Source organism: Strigops habroptila, chromosome 7 (assembly GCF_004027225.2).
Source record: "Strigops habroptila isolate Jane chromosome 7, bStrHab1.2.pri, whole genome shotgun sequence".
In the NCBI taxonomy this organism is placed as follows: domain Eukaryota; kingdom Metazoa; phylum Chordata; class Aves; order Psittaciformes; family Psittacidae; genus Strigops; species Strigops habroptila.
This window is the reverse complement of record NC_044283.2, coordinates 53,599,226-53,618,721: the sequence shown is the minus strand read 5'-3', so window position 1 is coordinate 53,618,721 and position 19,496 is coordinate 53,599,226. Positions and strand designations below refer to the sequence as shown.

The following is a 19,496-nucleotide window of genomic DNA, read 5'->3' as shown; positions in this document are numbered from 1 at the left end:
TCCTGAATTCCAAATGCGTGTTAGTTTCACAAGTTCTGGGATAGTGATTGATGACATTCCTGGTTTGTGTTGCTCTGGTGTGCTTCCTCAGGGCAGACCCTGTCTGACACTCCTCTTTGGAAGAGGAACCTGTGTTTTTGCTCCTGTGTATCAGTGCCATAAGCTTCTTAAGACTCCTGGCTGCTGAGATTCTCTTCCTCCAGAGTTTACTTGTTTACAGCAATAGTACAATGTTAGAACAAGATGCACAGATTTGATCAAGGGTTTCCTTAGGCATGTGTTTCTGTGTATGTACTCATGAGTTGTAAGTCTGAGGAAAGAGAAACTCTGGAACATGGTATCATCAGCATAATCTTATCCCATTTGGTCTTGATCTGCCTTCCTGAGGAAAGTCAAAATAGGCCTAGTTCCAGTTTTTGATATCAACTTCCTCTTGCCTTAAGTTGCCACTGCGTTGAAGAAGCATGACTTAACACCAGTCCACATGTTTGTCTCCAGTTGGTACAAAAATCACAGGGCTGTCTGTAGTTCTGTAGATGATGAGGCTTGCTTTCTGGTCCCAGTCCTGTGCTGTTTGAGTGTCCAGTGGGGCGTCTGTTTATTTCACTAGATGAAACACTCTTACTCAAAATGGTCCATGAAGTGTTGATTGTCCTGTCAGTACTTTCCAGGCACAGCTTGCTTTCTTCTACAAAATGGATTAGGTATTCCATGTAGACTGTTAAAAGAGCATAAAAGCAAGTGTAATTTACAGCTGGCCATAACCAAATGCCACATAGAGAAATAATTCTCCTCTCCCCAATATTTTTCCTGCTGCCTCCCCTTTGCCTCTAGCCTGTCCTGAGATAGAGTTAAGTTTCTTCCTAGTAGCTGGTGCAGTGCTGTGTTTTGGCTTTAGTCTGAAAACAATGCTGATAACACACCGATGTTTTAGTTGTTGCCAGGTAGCACTTACCCTGATCAAGGACTTTTCAGTCTCTCATGCTCTGCCAGTGAGGAGGGGCACCAGAGGCCAAGAAGGAGCAGAGACAGGACACCTGACCCAAGCTAGCCAAAGGGGTATTCCATACCACAGCATGTCATGCCCAGTATATAAACTGGGGGGAGTTACCCAGGAGGCCCAGATCGCTTCTGGGGTTGGTCTGGGTATTGGTCGGTGGGTGGTGAGCAATTGTATTGTGCATCACTGCTGGTTTTTTTTTGTTTCATTTTGGTTGGTTGGTTTTTTTGGGGGGAGTTTTTGGGGTTTTTTTTTCCCCTCTTAGTTTTAGATCTTTCCCCTTGTCATTTCCCTTTTCATTATTATTATTATTAGTAGTAGTATTGTGTTATGCTTTATTTTAATTATGAAACTGTTGTTATCTCGACCCGCAGGTTTTCCTTTTTTTTCCAGTCTTCCTCCCCATCCCACTGGGGATGGGAGGAATGAGCAAGCAGCTGTGTGGTACTTAGTTGCCAGCTGGGGTTAACCAGGACAGAGCCCCAGTACTATTGTCCAGGTACATCTATGTGTTCTGGTTAACTCCACTGTAATAGCTACAGCTGTCTTGGGTCAAAGTTATCAAAAAGGGAGATTGCTTTCTCTAGAACAAGGTAGGACTGGAGAGTACTCTTCCTCTTAGTTTTCATTCCACTAATTATTTTGGGACCTTATTGTCTTTACTTGGTTCCTGATAAATCCTTTTTTCTCCCTCTCTCTGTTAACATCAGATCCTTTTGAAGAAAGGTAAGACTCTTTGTATGCAAATTTCTTCTAGTACAACTTTTCCCTTTCACCCTGGCCCAGAATGTGTTCTCAGTCAGATGGAAGATTGTACTGGGTGCACTACGATGATTCTTCATTCTTCCTCTGTCTGAATCGGAAAAGTGACAAAAGTGCCCTAAGCAATCATATTAGTTCATCAGTGGGTTTGCAGCACCACAGGAGTTTGAAATTCTGCTAAAACATCTGTTTCCTGACAGGTTAGATTCATTATTCCTGAAGTAAATTTCCAGAGAACAGCTTTGTGTCCTTAACAGTAAGAATTCAACAGGCTGGAGATCAGGCTGACTGCTAAGTGGAAAAGTTAATGTTTTTTGTGAAGGCACAGTGCAGCACCTGTATACTATTACGGTGTGGAAATTAGTCATTTGTCTGGTATAGCTTTTGGTCTGACAAATTCTGGAGGTAATAAAACAATCCTCATTTCTGTGGGTTTCTAAGTCATCATCCTTTCTCTCTCCACCCACAAATGCCATGCACATGCCTTTCTTAACCATGTTGGCTGAACTTGCTCATATCAACTTGTACAGAGTTTTTTTTCCCCTCCTACTTACAGATGAATTTTCTGAAGGAGGAGTTTATTATCCTTTGTGTTTCCTTTACTATGGTTCTATACATTCAAGCTACAGACCTAAACCTGATATAGGTTTTAATCCTTATATTCTTTTAGTTCTTCATTTCTAGAATGAAGGCATGCAAAATGGCCCCTTTCCATGGCTACATTTCTTCTTCTTCAAACCAGGAAAAAAGCAGGCAATGATTAAATCCCAGCAGTTTGATTTTTACGTCAGTGTAATTCTTCCACTAAAAGAGAAGCCCTTTTCAAAAGCCTAGCTGAGTAGGCTACAACTGTAAAGTTTTTGGTAAGCAGACCAAGGATTAAAACGAAGCCTGTTCCTTGAAAATGTGCTGGTGGTTGTAGAGAGATTATGGTGGGGTTTTTTTGGGGTTTTGTTTTTTTTTTTTAAATGTCTGTGATATGTTCATTTTACAGAGAAACTCACGTTGCTTCTCTGTTTCTCCCATCGGTGGAGAGAAGAACCTTGAAACAAGTCTTGTTAGGAGAGTTAGGAAACTGGAGATGACTAGTGCCCCTTCAGATCTGTCAGCTGTTGAAGTGTATCTCACTGTCATGATCTTACTTACTACCTCCTACCGCATCTGCCTAGAGCAGTGGATTGATTTGCTTCATAGTAGTTTAAAGTCACAGCCATGATCATCAGCTGCTGAGATGAACAGGGTATCATGCCACACAACTGTCATTAGGTCAGGCTTGTAGCAGGGTTGGTGTTGAACCTGCCACACCTCCATTTTGCCACCTTTTCTCCTGTGTTGTTTCTAGTGCTTTTGCTGCTGGTTTTTTTTTTACCCGCCTCCTGTTAAAGGAGGGTGTTGAAACCTCTGTGATTCAAGAGCCCCAGTGGTTAAACTACTTCTTTAGATCTATCATAGTTGGATGCTAGCTAGTCTATTGAAAAACAGACTTCCAGATATGCAGGAAAAGTTTATGAATCTGCTCAGACCTTACCACCAACATTGATGTAGAAACTGGGGGAGGGCTGAGCCCACTGAAGCAAGGAGATAGCTGTGGTAGGCATCTCCAGTGAGGAAAGGGAATGCTGTTAAACTTGTCCTTGGGGAGTTTAAATCAGACACATCTCTTGTGCTCAGTAACAGCAACTACTGTTGCTGTCATGCCTTTTGCAATTAAATGCAAATCTCATGGGCAGTAACCACAAACACTGTGGTTTACCTAATAAATAAAATAAGAACTAGAGAATGTGCATCAGCACTAGGAAGAGCTTGTTATACAGGGTTCCGTCTCTCCTGGGGAGGTGGTGTACGTGCATTAGCTTGCGGGTGAGGTACTGGCTGAACACTTCTGCCCAGTGGGGTGGCAGTAGTTTAAGAACACTGAGAGTTATGTGCAGTGAAAACCACGTATCATTCGTGTGTTGCTGGTGGTTGTAATGCCATGGAGGATTTATCTTAAATAGCAAAGAACCTAAAAGCGGTATTTTCAGGCATTTGCCCTGGTTCTGATTTTATGAATTGCAAGAGAAACTGGAGAATAAATGAGTGGCTGAGGCCCCCTGGTGCCACCAGAGAGCACTCACTCCTCACAAAATTGTACTTTATTTTTTAATACAAAGAAACACTTTTTAAGCTAAAATACCTCGTGATGTACTTGTTGGCTTATCACTCTTGCCAATCTGTAATGCTCCCCCTCATTTTGCTGTTGCACAAATTTTTAATAAGCAAGAAATGGTGGTGAGTCTTGTCCAGAATGTTATTGTATGTTATTCTTTAAAATAAGTTAGGCCTTTGTAAGTAGATATGCTTTGTTTTCTTGACATTTTGTGAACCAGTGTCTTGAGAGATAAAGTTGCCAAATGGACCTGAAATGTGTCAAAGGGTAAAAAGTTAAAAGGAATTTTTCTGGGTGACATTAGATCTGTACCTTTGTTCTTATTTTGGGTGCACTTTGGAAGCTAGTACTGGTGGTCTCCGTACAAATTCCTATTCTCTTGTTCACAGAAACTGATTTTTAAGGCTATCAATTCTTACGGTAAATGATAAATTTTGTACATGGTTATGTCAAAGAGGTTTGGATGGTAAACTTCATTGTTTCTTTCCACAGACAGTAAGGTTGATGCTTCCGAGAGTGTGATCTAGCCATGCCTTTACGGTATTTTTAGATAAGCTGCAGTTAACATCCAAGTTTCAATAACTTGTGTTCAATTCAACTTTTCTGTGAAGAGCAATAACAAACTTAGAAAGAACAAATAAAAATAAGGGAGGGTTGGGAGCTTTTTTCCCAATTAATAAAGGCATATCTCACAGTTTGTATGACAGAGAATGTTTTATACTTTGTCACAATTTTATGCCGTTTTTAAGGACCAGTTCAGGGTGAAGAAACCTACTTACGGGATTTTAAGTTGTGTATGGCACTGAACATAGCCTACCATATTCAATGTTAATTCCTTAAACTGTTCTGGAATTGTAAATGTCTTGCTTGTGTTTGGAATAGCTGTGGAATTTTTACAAATTAGAAAGGGAAACATATTTTTTTCTTTTTCCTGCAGTTCTTCAAGGATCTTATGCATAGCATATGAAGTTTTGCAAGGTTTGCAATGTATGAACGAACATGGAATGGTCCACCGAGCTCTCTCCCCTTGCAATATTCTTTTGGATCGAAAGGTACAGCTACATGAGTTAATCTGTGGGTTTGTTTTGGTTTTGGGTTGGTTTTTTTTTTTAACTCTTGATGCCAACAAATAGCATGCATATATACACACACACACGTAGTATATGGAGATTGGGCAGTGTATATATATATACACACGCACGTATAGCTATGGAGATTGAGCAGTCACAGTCTTTCTGATGGAGGAAAAAAATTGCATATCTGAAAACATTGGTTTGGCTTCAGGTTTTTGGGGAGGGGACTGTTGGTGGGTTTTTTGGGGGTTTTTTTTGTTTGTTTGTTTTAAACTAGTTTCCCCCCATTTCCTAAATTTCGACTGTATTTCAGATTTTATTTTTCTCCTTTCCCATTTTCTTGTATCCCAAACCACTCTTTTCACTCTTTTCTTCTTAAGGTGGTAATCTAAGTGTACTTGTCATCAAGTACTAATGACAAGGTAGTACATCTAAGTGTACTTGTCATCACTGTAATTAGTTGCAAGACCTTCCTAGCTGTTTGAATAGGAAAGTATTTTTTCTGGCTAACTGGCTGTTAATATTTCCTGCATTTCATGGTGATCTGATACTTGACATTTAAGATATCAACATATTTCTTTATTCATGTTGGATTATTAAAATTCTAGTGTCTGTCAGTTCTGTCACAGACTGTTGAGTTGGCAGTGTGGCGTATAGGTTATCCTCATTCATAAAAGCTGAGAGAAACTAATAGCTGCTGTTGTACTCACAGCAGTTGCTTTATCTGAACTTGACAGCTAAAGAGCTTAACCTGTCTGCATAACTCCTCTCTCCTTCCCCTTTTTACTGAGTTTAGACAGAATAGCTAGATCCTTCCCTTGGAAGACAATAAAAAAAGAGAGGAGGAAGGAAGGAAGGAAGGAACACTACTTTTTATGTAGTTGTAAACAAATGAAAATCATAATAATACTCTCACAGCAAAAGTACTTTAGAATTTGAAGATATTCCTAAAATCGATAAAAGAACAAAAGATGGGCCATGAAAACAATAAACTTGAAAACTTTCCCCCTGCACTTTGAATAGCTTGCTGATGTAGTTGCACCATCTACAGGCTGAATGAGTATAATCAAAAACCCAGCAGAAATAATCCCTCAGTTTAACTTCTATGCCTGGTTTTTGCTGTTTCAGTATTAACTTTCTGCCTCCACAGCATAAAAACAAGCACCTGGAAAACTTGTTTCTTTGAAATATATGTTGATACAGTTAATGAGAACGAGATAGTAATGAGTTGATTGGAAGGACTGGAAAAGCAAGGCTGGGTTAATGAAAAAGGTGAGGGAATAGTGGTGATGCTTAGGGAGTTCTAATATTCAAACAGCATTTTGAACAGTTTTCAAACAGGAAAAATGTTCAATAGAGTATTTAAGCCTTTTTTATTTACTGAAAATATACTGTAACTTGCAAAGTTCTGATTTTCCTGTGTGTTCCAAACAAGGTGATTACTTAATGTGTTTGGAAAGTAAAAGCATTAGGAATAAGCATCTTATTAACTTGCAGTGCAGTTCTGCATAACAGATGAGACACGTGACTTTTAATAGGTATCTGTCTTCTGGCAGCTAAAGCAAGTTCAAATGTTAATTTTGTTGTTTTGGTTTGGGTGGGTTGTTTGTTTGTTTGTTTGTTTTACTGGTTTGTTGTTGGTTTTTTAACTTAAAACCAGATTCTTCCAACGTCAGATTTTGCTGTTCTTGATCGTTTGTTTTTTCTTCTTCAGGGACATGTGAAATTGGCTAAATTTGGACTCTACCATATGACTGCTCAAGGTGTTGATGTTGATTTTCCTATAGGGTAAGAATGTAGCTACATGGAAAAACTTATCAGGGATATTTTTATTTTTTTTTCAGGAAATATATTTATGTTTTGAGGCATCATCTTCAAAAATGTGTGGTATGCACAGGTTATATAGGTTGCTGTTTTAATTCCTGTATGGTACATACACCTGTTACACGGAAGCTTCTAATCATGTCACTGAAGTGGTTATCATCTGACTAGGCGAAATTAATGAAAAACAGAGAGCAGGTGCCATGCAAGCATGTTATTGTAACTGTGATGTCAGTTCTTATTGCCTAGATTTTCCTTCAAATGCTAGCAGTTCCTTATGACTCAGATTCTGGAACGACAATCTAATTTCAAATTTAGGAAAAAGCACAACTAGTGCTTCGCTATTGCACACCACTGTAGGCATCTCTTCTCTTTAGCATTCTGTGATATATTTTCAAGTTATCTTACTGTCTAGCCAAAATGATACACTTTGTTGCAGTGTTTCCTTGCCACTTTTTGGTTTTTTTGAGGTAGCATGCTGTTTACAATTGAAATACTAAATTGATTCTTAAAGATGCCCAAAAGAAGTAATGCTGTTTCCCTTCGAAGGGTGATTTCAGATTTTTTTTTGTAAGTATTACAATGAATTGTTGACACCAAAAGTGATAACATTATTTTAAAATGATCTAGCAGCAGGTAGAATATGTCCTCAACACCTTTTGTTACTTTTTTTTTTTTTTACAAATTCAAAAGTTATTTGATGAGAACACTGTCAATAGAGGGGGAATACTGCCACCGGCCCCAATTATGGGTCTAGGATACATTTATTTAATGTGCTAGTGCTGGAACTCAATATATGTTTCCTTTGAGATATGCAGACATACAGTTTTGAAAGCTGCTGTTAGTTCCTCTCAAAAAAACAAGCAGAGTTAGTGATTAAGATCTGACCTTTTATGTAGTAGGGACTATGTATTTTGCAATTGAAATGAAACTTTGCTGCAATGTGTAGATTTTGACTGAATAAAATAGAAGAACCTGCATTGCTAGTTTCTCACAATGCAAAATTATTTTGATTACTGTAACCGAAATGTAGTTTTTATGGACAGACAGGATATTACTTAATGTTGCTGCATTTTTCTAGGTACCCATCATATCTGGCACCTGAAGTAATTGCGCAGGGAATAGTCAAACCAAATGATCATACTCAGTGTGAGAAGCGTCTGCCTTCTGGCCCTAAATCAGATCTGTGGTCTCTTGGTATAATATTATTTGAGCTTTGCATGGTATGTAAGAGGATAATTCTCTTGATGTGACTCTTGGGGAGTAGTTACATTAACTTGATTGCTCTTGAGTATCAGGTTAATAACACTTTGCCCATCACCCCAATCCAAGTATCAGAATATGTTAGCATTGCTACCTGGACAGAGTTGGTGGTGGTTCAAGTAGTAGGATGCATATTGGCTTGGTCTGAGTATATGTTTTAACCATGAAAGGCAGCTGTGAATGCATGATTTACTTCCTAATGAGTAATACCTTCTGAACCAAGAAGTGTCTCTGGATAATTGGTTGTTTTAATTGTGCTTTTAAGCATGAAATAACCATTGCTGTCATGCTCTCATCCTTCTTGGAAGGGATGAGAAACTGCTAGAAGTTTCACAGAAAGCAAGAGAAGGGAGAATCTGTCTTATCACCAGAGTTTAAGGAACTTTTGTACAGAATTCAGTGTTTGCTTGGAAAATGCTTATTTAACTCTATAAGTTGAAATAAATTATGACAGAATAATCTTTACTATTTGTATATGTTAAGCTGGGCTTCTTGCATTCAAAGACAACAACATTCTATAGGGATATATGTAATGTAACAAATTCCTGGATATTTAGTCTCATATAAGACAACTAAATTGTCAGACAATTGCATGGTCAAGAGTGTGTTTTATATACGATTAGACCAGGATACTAGAAGTAGTCTTCTTTGGCATATTCTGCTCTTCTGTAAATTCGTGTAGTGTTCATTGATCATTATTTATTGTTTTGAATAATATATTTTCTTAAAGCAATAATGACATTTTTTGAAACATCTTCAGATGACTTTTCAAAAGCACTGTGCAGAAATACAAGCTATCATGATTACCATGTTTATTAAGTAATTACCTTTGTTCATGCTCACATTGGAAAAAAATAGAGTTTTTGAGAGCCTGATACTGAATTAATAATAAACCTGGAGGTTTGCTAAGGCAGCCTGGGGCTTTGTTTGTTTTGTTTGGTTTGGTTTTTTGGGGGGGGTGGTGCATTTGTTCCAACTAAGAGACATTATAAATGATATATTTTTTTCATTATGATGGCATAAAACTGTTTCTGCCATAGTTGGGGTAGATGATGTTTTCTGTTCTAACAGATAGTTTTCCTAAATCAAAAATTCAGGTGTAGAAGCTTGTTTCACTGTCTTGATGTATAGATGGGTATGTATGCTATCTAATTTTTTTATGTAGTAGCATTCAACTGTTGATTTGATTTTGTTATTCATTTAGGGGAGAAAATTATTCCAGAGTTTGGAGATAGCAGAAAGATTGAAATTTATAATTACGTTAGGTAAGTAGCACTAAATCAATTTTTCAAGTTTCCAAGCAGTTCTATAATTAGAGCTTTACAGACTATGCAGCTGGTGATGCTCAGACCTAAGGCAGTTTACCTTTTGTCAACTTTCATTTCCAGAATTAAATAGGCATTTGAAGCATGGTTGCTTGTCTAGGGAAGGTACACAGGTGGATGCCAGGAAAAATAACTTATCAGAAGAGCTATGAGTGTGTTAGAGTAAAAGCAGACTATAAAAAAACAACAAACTAACAAAAAAAAAACAAAACCCCAGGAAAGGTTGTCATTTTGATGGATATTTGTTGTGTCAGGAGGTTTATGAAACGAGTTAGGAATTACATGACACTAAAAAAGGCTTCCCCTGCACTAGTAGTGCTTGTGTACCAAATCCCAAGCAGGGAGAAGCAGGACTTAAATAGGAAGACAGAAAATAAAGAGAGAGCTCAGAAGTGTGCTACTGGATCCACGCTTTTTTTTCTGGTGTCACCTACAAACTAAAACATTACTGTAGACATGGACTTTTTTCTTAATGCATATAATCCTGAAAGTGATGCTGTTCTGTGGCTTTCAAAATTTGATTTCTTGTGGGGTTAATGTGTAAGCCCTGGGTAGGGGAAGGGCATAAATTTGCAATTTGAAGCTTTATCAGGAAGTCGTTATTATCCAGAGCAAATGATAATACAGTAAAAGTTAGTTACTGTCAGTAGAAACATCTTTTTCATTCAGCAGTTAGTGCTCCCATGCTGAAATTCTGAGTGTTCTGGTAAGTGATTTGTTAATAAAGCTTCCTGAAGCATTTCAATCCCCTTCAAGCTGAATGCAAGTTACTGGTAACCTTTACCCACTGAAAAACATTCATGTCCTGACTTGGGAATTATTTTCTCAATAAAGTGTTGAAAACAAGTTATAAAATACTGCTACGTATTGACTGCAAGTAGCAACAAAATGAAATTACTTCAAGCTTCTATGTGCAGGTATTTTTAAGTTCTTTCAAGTTTGTTTTTGGTTGTTCGTTTTTATTTTAGTGGAAAGACTTTTAATTTATTTGGTAGAGACTAACAATCTGAATTTACTAAGCTTGCAAAAAGATTTGCACTGTTAAATTAGATGTGCTGCTTAACTTTCTTAGGCTTCAATTTTCTGTCTGCATAGGTGATAATAATAATTTTAATTTCTAACTTTGAGAATTCACTTTCAGGTGATGTGACAATGTCAATAAAAAGCCAAAGTGCTTTTTATTGGGGTGAGATTTTATCTGATATCCTGTTTAATTAGTATCACTTTTTTCATAGTCTTTAACTTTCTGTTGTTCTGTTTGTCTTTCAAAGGTTGTGTAGATGATATTGTAACTGTATTGGCAGAAGAACATGGTTGCCTTGATATTATTAAGGTTTGTGGAACTAGTTTGTTCTTCCATGCTGTCTTATCCAAAATATTTTAATATCGTTGCACAGTATTTCACATATATATATATATTATTTTTTTTTTAACTTACTTGGTCACTTGATGTATTGCAGTATAAGGAAAAATAAACTACATATGTAAGATCCTTTCAAATAGCCAGCACTGGTAATATTCACTCTTTTCCAAAATTACTGTCAATCTCAGTCAATATTAATGCTCTCTGGATAGTTTACTAAGTTGTAAACTTGTTGGGGGTTAAGTATTTTTCTTCTAGATATTTAGTCTTCACTTTACACATTCTGATAGTGGAGGTTTATACAGTTCAACTCTTCCCCACCCCCCCAATTAATCACTGAATTGTAGTGTCTGTATGTTTTGAGACGTTCTGTGAAAGGATTCTATTAGCAGAAGATAATTTCCAAGTACTGCATTGTTTCAAGCTGGGTACAGAATATCTAAATTAAAAATAAAAAGCTACATACATTGCAAATTTTTCAGATTCTCTTTCCACACACACCCCGCCTCCTTCCAAGCAAATGCAGGTGAGAATTACTTCTCCAGCATTTTGGTCAGACACAGCTAACCTCATATGTGTAGGTGGGAAATTTTATTGCCCTCAAGGAGGGCAGTGTATGTTAAAAGTTAAGTATGAGCTAAGTGGCCTGCTGAATTAAGACTGTAATAGAGACCTCCATATTTTTCTTATGTTCCAGGACCTTCCTGAAAATATCACAGCTTTACTGAAGAAATGCCTTACATTCCAACCTTCTAAGAGGCAAGTATTCAGTCCAAATGCCTAGCAAACTTTGCTGAGATACTATGCAATTAGAAATTAGAAAAACTGTTGCTGAACCTTTTTTGGAATGCTGATGATTTTATGGTATTGATCAGAAATTCTTGGTTTTGTTACTTTTCAATGTTTAAAGGAAAAGAATTGCGGGGTGTGTGTGCAGGAATCAACTGTGCAAAACTTGGAGATAAAATCGAAGTATTTTGGGGGAAAACTATGCAGGTATTTGTAGTTCTAAGTTCACAGTTTTTAGTTCCATGTCTGGAAGTTGGTGGTGGTTACTGCAGGTCTAAAGTAGCCAGAATTAGGGCTGTTTTCTTCAAATCTCTTTCAAAGTACTTTCTGGTTATGTCAGTCTACCACAACTTTCTTCTGAAAACTGAAGTATGTTTTTGTTCTTTAATCAAGGCTTTACATTTGCATTTTTCCATCTCTGCTTAAAGGAATTAAAGGGAAATTAATAAAACCCTTGCTGTGTACATTAAATGAAGGCAAGATCTGAACTTGGTCTGTAAACAGATTACGTAGTGTGTTATGCATCATGAATAAAATTAGGAGACATTTTTGCTATTAAAATTTCTACAATCCAATATAATTTAAAATAACTTGCTAATATTTATTACTGGGAACATTTCTCACTTAAACGTAACTTTTCTGAAAGCATTTTACTCTTTGTGTTTTATTCTCTTTTCTTAATTCAAGGCCAATTCCAGAGGAATTGCTGCATGACAGCTTGTTCAGTGAATTATCTTCAGTATATCCTCTCTTCCACAAACCTGCTGGTCTGTTCTCATCTTCTCCAAGATGTGCTAATTTAACACTTCCTGAAGACATAAGTCAATTATGTAAAGGTATTGTGATAAATGTCATTGCAGGGGGAAGGAAAATAAAATGTATTCATGTTTTATTTTAATATTTTTTTGGAGGGGAAACTATTAAATATTACAATACAACATTATTGTAATAAGTTGTTTGATGGGCAGCGATATGGGCAAGCATGTTTTGAGGGATATTTGCAAGTCAAAGGAGGGCATCTTGATTTTGCGCATCAATCTCAGGGAATAAACAGTTATCGTTAGTATTCAAGTCCAGCTTGGACTATTGTATTTTTGCCTTCGGAATTTGGACATGTGCATGTATAAGGGTTTGTTTTGTCAGTTTTTGGTTGGCTCCCCCCCCCCCCCTTAAATTTTGTTGTGAATTGGTAAGAGGATTCTGCTGGATCATAGCATGATTTTTGGAGGTATTGGAAATCCTTGTGGAAAAGGTCACATTCTAGAATAAAAGACAACATTTCTAAGTTTAAAACTGCAGTATGCTGAAAGTGTTACCGCTCTGAAGTCCTCATTAACTTTTTCTGAATTCTTCAGATTTTTCTGCTTGTTTAGAAACCGTCACAGTTTTGGGAGACTAAGATAGTGTTTGGGTTTAGGCTTTTTTGTTTGTGGTGGTGGTTTTTCTTTGTAAAGACATACAGGAAATAAAAGTCGACACTTCAGTGTATTTCTCCAATTGGTACTATTTTCTGGTACCAAGGCTAACTGCAAAAATATTTACTTTTTTCTGACTTCTGCTCATCTGCTCTTTCCGTAAATCTTCCTAAAGAGAACGTGCAAAGTGAAGATCACTTTTCTGCTAACTTCACATTAAGGTCTAGGACCTTTAAAACATAGTAATTTTATTTTTTTTTTTTTTCAACAGTATGTGTTTAGAGTGGTAGAAAGAAATGTAGGCTGCCTAAAAAGCTGTAACTCATTTTTATGTGGTTTCTTCTAATAGATGAAGATAATGATTACCTAGCAGAAAGATCAATTGAAGAGGTTTATTACCTGTGGTGTTTGGCTGGAGGAGACTTGGAGAAAGAACTTGTCAACAAGGAAATCATTCGATCAAAGCCACCTGTCTGCACACTTCCCAAGTAAGGAAGGAGGAGCACTTTAAGGGAAAGAAGGATGGATGGAGAAGGCTAGTGATCTGAGAAAACATTCTGGTTTGGTTTTTAGTTTCAAGACCTGTATTCATGAAAAATATTGAAAATGGCATTCTTGAACAGCAGGAAATCATGTCACTTCCCCTCTTACCCAATTTGTGGCATTATTTGAGAGTCTTGTATGTGTCACCTGCCTGCACTTCATATTGTTTTCTGAAATCTGAAGAAATGTAGGTGAAGTGCAAAACACTGAAATGTAAGTCCCTAAATTTAGCACACTTTCCAATACTATTAAGTTTCAGTAAAAATGTCTCAGTGTGCTTCAACAGTGTATTTGTAACTGTAATTTAAATCAATACATTCTGTAGCAAATTCTCACATTCTGAATCCCTTTTGCAGAGCAGCAGAGCTGAATGGTCAACCCAGTCATTCACCAGATTGGCTGATTACTTTTTTAAAAAGTTTTAGGTTTATGACTTACAGTTCTGTGACAGCATTTTAGTTGTTACTACCTTTATCTTACTGCTGCACATGTTGCTTTTTTATGTAGTATATTCATGTTTTAATCTTAGAAGCTGATCTTAATAAGCATACTTACGTGTCCATATAGATCAGTTTGCTGGTTCTGGGTTTTAAAAGCACGTGAAGTCAGTGTACAGCCAAAATGGGGTAACTTGAAAATAAAAAGGTAGAGAGAGATTTTATGTGATATTTGGTGGCAGAATTAGTGTGGATTTCAAGGGATTGCCTATTTCTGTACCCGCAGGTGAATGCGTTTCCTTTTGAATTATGAGGGGAAAATACTTTTGTCATACTATCTACATTGAAGATGAGGTGTTAATTTCAAAAGTACAATCTAAGTCCATCTTCTAAGTGATGCTGAGAATGCTAGCTTAATTTCTGGAAATCAATTTCATGTGATCGGCTTCAAAAATATCACAAAATAGACAATTTGTGTGTGCTCTCTTGTATGGATTTGTATCCTTAGATGGACTGCAGCAGGAAAGGTCTGTGTCAGACTTTTGCTTGGGTTTTTTGTCATGATGGGAAATGGCTTTTGGATGACAATAATGTTTTCTTTTTGCTTTTCACAATAAATGGCAGTCCTGGTCTGTGCCAGGCCAACAAATAAAAGGGAATATTAATCCCGTATCTCATTATTGTTCCTTCGTGTGCAAACCAAAGTTATAGAAAACCTGAAATGTGCCTTTTTACTGCAAAAACTGTTTGGATAATTTAAGGCAATTGTACATTCCCTTGATAGCAGGCTTCATGTCATACAGAGTCAATACAGTATACTTCTAAGCACTAGTATTTTGTTTTAAAGAGGAAATTGATAGATGTAAAAATGTTTTATTTTTTCTAACTCAAGGCTTATGTTTTAAAATGGCCTAATTTTCTTTTTTTTCTCCCTTTTGAAGCTTTTTATTAGAAGATGGTGAGAGCTTTGGGCAAGGACGAGATAGAAGTTCCCTCCTAGATGACACGACTGTGACTTTGTCTCTGTGCCAGCTCCGAAACGTAAGAAGAATATTGTGCACTTGTTCTTGTCTTCACTGTAGAAACATTTGTTTAAAGGGAATATGTAACAGCAGCTCCTACTGCTTTCCTTCAACTGACGGCATTGTTGATTCTAAGAGAAGACTTCTTAGCATGTGAGTCAGATTCTGATTTATGTTAGTAGGTTGCTTTGTCTGCAAAAGCTTACTAAATATGATTTATCTCTTGTCCCTCCATCCCCTTCATGTGTCCCTCCCTTTCTCTATTTTTGTTACCTACTTTGTTCTGGTGAATCCCAAATAGTTCTGTGGTACCTGGTACTCTCCACTATTGCTAAATTAATTGGACAATGTCATCTTGCATTCTTTAATTCCTTTCTGTAGGTGGCACACAAGAGCCAAAAGAAAGATAAACTTGAGTTGCAGCTCCTGAAAGCCTTTGTACCGAGTTTCTAGTAGTTAATTACTAATCTTTGGAATATGTAGCTATTAAACAACTAGTTCAAAAGATCACTTCAAAGCATTTTGCCAGAATGCAGTAATGCAGTTTTCATCTTCTGTGGAAAAATCAACATAAGATAACTCATAATTTTGCGTGATGTAATGATCAGTTGCAAGATTGACTGCATATATTACTGAAATGTGTTAATTGTTCATGTCTCTGCACACATAAAGCTTATTGCTATGGAATTAAAAATTTATGCTGTGCTGTTTGCAGCTTGCTTTTTATAGCAATGAATGCAATTCTGTCGCAGTCATTTTATAAAGAACTTTTCCATATGATTACAGGGGTTAATACAGAAAGGAAGGTGACTCCTGAAGTCTTAATCTCTGCCACTGTTATCTTAATTTTAGTGTCAATGTGGCAAATACTGTGTAAACATATTTCTTTGGTAGAACTTTGCATTACTTCACACAAACGCATGAAAACAGACCAAATAACTAGATTATTTTGTAGCTTGGTTGGTGGGATTTGAGGGGCAAGCAGGCAGGGGAGGTTAAGAATATGCAACAGCTATTTTAAAGGTAGTATGAACTGCATCTCCTGTTTTTGTTCCTACAAAAGGGGTAGTTTAAGGCTTTTTTAAAAACTTTTTAATCTGTAATTTTGGGTATCACTGCCTACTTCTATAAATGCAGCAACAAATAAGTATATACTGAAGTTTGATTTTTGGGAAGATGCAAGCCTGAACCTTGCAGTGTTAGTTGAAATAAATTTTTGAACTTACGTATTTCTTCAAACACATTTTATAGAGCAGAGTTTAATGCTTATAATCAAAAGAGGATAATTGAATGAACTGAGAATGAACCATACTGTCAATCCCAGGAGGCACAGGCAATGTACTGTATGCCTTTAAGTTAGGGGTTGAACTACAAAACAGAACACTGGAGGGATGATGGTATTAAACATTAATTTTGATGCATCAAAGATACCTGAAAACATCAGGCAAAAGTCCATGTATGTTTGTCTGTTTACCATTCCAGAGAGTGCAGCTTTCAGATGCTGAGAGGAACTCAAATTTGTGTAACTCCTGAACTGATTAAAAATATAAAACCAAGTTGTTCAGCTGCTTTGCAGCTACTTGAATAGGAAGTCCATGTAGAAAAATGAGGAAAAGAACTATATAATAGAATTGAACTTTCCATTTAACTGTCCATTTAATCCATGACTCACAGAACTATGTTTTGTCTGTAAGCAGGTTTATGAATGAGAAGAGTGTTATCTTCAGGCAGAACAACTTCCATCAACTCAAAAAGCCTTTATTAGCAAAAGTTTATAGTGTTCAAGGCTGTACGTTTCTTTGCTGATGGAGGACTGAGCTAATGCTTAGGTCTCAAGGCAAGCTAGGAAGTTTGGCAAATAAATTACTAATTGATCTTTATTCCACTAAATATTTCCACTTGAATTCCAAGCAGCTTTCTGATAATGAATTATTTTTATTCTTCATTTCAGAGACTGAAAGATGTTGGTGGGGAAGCATTTTATCCACTGCTTGAAGATGAGTAAGTTTGTGTGTAAGTTTGTACATATATAAGGGCCTGAATTTTGAATTACTAGTTTTATCTGAGTGGCATACTGCACAGCTAGGCACAACTGACTTCCAAAAGCAAACTTAACATGTACTTGTTTGGCTCTTAGACTCAAGGACTGATAAACACTGCACTGATGGACTTACGGCCCTGATACCAAACTGAGGATCCTAGCCCATTTCTCTGTTCTGGAAATCAACTGTTTGTGCTGAATATTCAAAAGTATCCATTTAAACTTGTTTATGACTCAGAAATGCATCACAGGATATTAATTTTTTTCATGGTGATTTGTATTTCTTGCTGTTCACTGCTGCTATCCTAACTCTTTTTTCAGACAGTCAACTTTACCTCATTCAAATAGTAGTAAAGAGCTGTCTGCAGCTGCTAGTCTTCCTCTCATCATCCGGGAGAGGGACACAGAGTACCAGCTAAATAGAATTGTCCTGTTTGACAGGCTGTTGAAGGTATGTAACCTTTCTGATGCTGGATAATTAGATTTGATCTGTTAATTTGAGGATTTTTAAAGGACCAAGTAATTGAAAAAGGGAGCAGAGATCAAGACACCACAGTGGGAAAGCACGTGAATGCATTAATGAGAAGGAATGGGTATTTTAACATCAAACAGTAGTCCTCCATCTACGCCTTCCAGTTAGGAATTAAATTAACTTGTACAACTGCCATTCTCTGTTTAGGCTGACAGCATTTGTCCTCTGGGGGAAAGACCATCCCCCAAACTGGGGATTTGAACTGGGATGTGAATTGTTTCAATTACTTGGTAACATTTTTTTCTTTTTCTGTTAATTTCTTCTCTAAAGGCCTACCCATATAAGAAAAACCAAATTTGGAAAGAAGCCAGGGTCGACATCCCTCCTCTTCTGAGAGGCATAACCTGGGCTGCCCTGTTGGGTGTTGAGGTGAGGGTAATGGGAGGGCATTTGCAGAAGTTCCAGTACTTATTGGGGAGGGAATGGGGTAGGAATGGGATTTGAAAGGGAAGATGGAATGGATTTGAAGATTTGTCAGGTAGAATTACTAGAATTTCAAACAAAATGAGTCACGAAATTGTGTGAACGAAGACTATGTTCAGACTTGCTTTTTGTTTCTTAATATTATTTGATTTCGGAGAATGTATGCAAATTTGACTGCCTTTAATTTTGATTATGGGATGGAAAAATACTACTTACAGAGTCAAATTTTACTAGATTGTTTAAATACAATTGGTCGTTGACAGGTTTTTTCCTTTTTGTTTTGATTTTTAATATTTTTGACAAATGCAGTCAGCAATAGTTGGGCAAACCAGGATGAAACATATCAAATGTATTTTTTTCACCAATGCACTTTCTCTAAAGACTAGAGAATAAATAAATATAACCCTTTTGGACAAAGGACTAGAAGGGAATGTCCCAGAAATGACAGCTCGTCACAGAGGTTGCTTGACTACTCAGCTCTTGCATCTACCCTGCTTGCAATTTGCACTAGTGCAGCAAAGAGGTTCTCATAGATAACACATCCAGGTTATTTAGGATATTTAGCTTAGGAGGTGATCTGCTGAGTGCTATATAATATGACCCCAAAAAAATCTGTAAAGGCAAATAGCAGTTATTGCTCAGGGTTGTGGCCCGGGTCTTGGGAGATGAGGCAGGTCTCATGTTTCATAAGTTTACCTTCTGTACAATGCAGATAGTGTTTCCCTGTCCCATAATATTAAGATGGACTTGTCAACATGCCTTTCTTGGGATTCATGCGAGGACAGGCTGTATAAGAGTATATTGGATGTGTATAGCTGGATTCAGTGCCTTTACAGAGATGTTGCAGAAAGCCACTTCCTAGTGCCTTAGATAAGCATTTAATTTAAATTGAAGAGCATCTTTTAACTTGAAAATGGAAAACCGTATCAAGTATACAGCTTTCTGCATAAGCAACTGAAAATCATTGAAGATCATACTGAGGAGGTCATAAAAAGGTTTATATGTCCTGATAACAGAATAAAGATGGCTTTGTTTAAAATTCAGCTGTCAGAATTTTCTGTATTTAGGGAATATTTTTCAGGGGAATAAAAAAAAAAGACCTAACAAAAGCAGTCAACTTCTGTATGTCAGTGTGTACATTGTCATATGCATTTATGTTAGTAATGGCTTTCTAAATTTAGATGTTCTTCTTCCACATTTAGGGTGCCATACAAGCAAAATATGATGCCATTGATAAAGACACACCGATTCCTACAGATAGACAAGTAAGACTTCTGGTGTTATCATATATTGTCACTTGAAGTAATGCAAAGATCTTTTGCAAGAGCCACAGACATTTGCCTATTAGAACAGATATGGCTGATAGTACTAAAAGGGTTCCCCCTGTCCTCTAACCTTATTCATACTGTAGCAAGAATCTTGCAAAACAGAGAGGAACGGGTAGTTAACTGAAGTTATAATACGTGGAAAGCAAATTCCTTTTTTACTTCAGAATCACTGTTTCTGTAACAGCAACAGAGTGTAGTGAACAGTATTAC

At 36.9% G+C, this 19,496-nt stretch overlaps 1 protein-coding gene across 5 annotated transcripts in view; it reads left to right on the top strand.

Moving 5' to 3' along the window:
• TBCK (TBC1 domain containing kinase) overlaps positions 1–19,496 on the top strand; it is a 99,603-nt gene that overhangs the window by 23,015 nt on the left and 57,092 nt on the right. For 4 of the 5 annotated variants that reach the window (XM_030492836.1, XM_032920068.1, XM_030492835.1 and 1 more), the window contains 13 exons: positions 4,849–4,963; positions 6,699–6,772; positions 7,887–8,028; positions 9,273–9,333; positions 10,665–10,726; positions 11,454–11,515; positions 12,233–12,381; positions 13,310–13,448; positions 14,882–14,981; positions 16,914–16,963; positions 17,325–17,454; positions 17,806–17,904; positions 19,161–19,223. In XM_030492836.1, coding sequence (XP_030348696.1) covers positions 4,849–4,963; positions 6,699–6,772; positions 7,887–8,028; positions 9,273–9,333; positions 10,665–10,726; positions 11,454–11,515; positions 12,233–12,381; positions 13,310–13,448; positions 14,882–14,981; positions 16,914–16,963; positions 17,325–17,454; positions 17,806–17,904; positions 19,161–19,223 — 1,246 coding nt within the window. The remainder of the gene's footprint in view (positions 1–4,848; positions 4,964–6,698; positions 6,773–7,886; positions 8,029–9,272; positions 9,334–10,664; positions 10,727–11,453; positions 11,516–12,232; positions 12,382–13,309; positions 13,449–14,881; positions 14,982–16,913; positions 16,964–17,324; positions 17,455–17,805; positions 17,905–19,160; positions 19,224–19,496) is intronic. The other variant, XM_030492838.1, reaches the window with a different exon arrangement.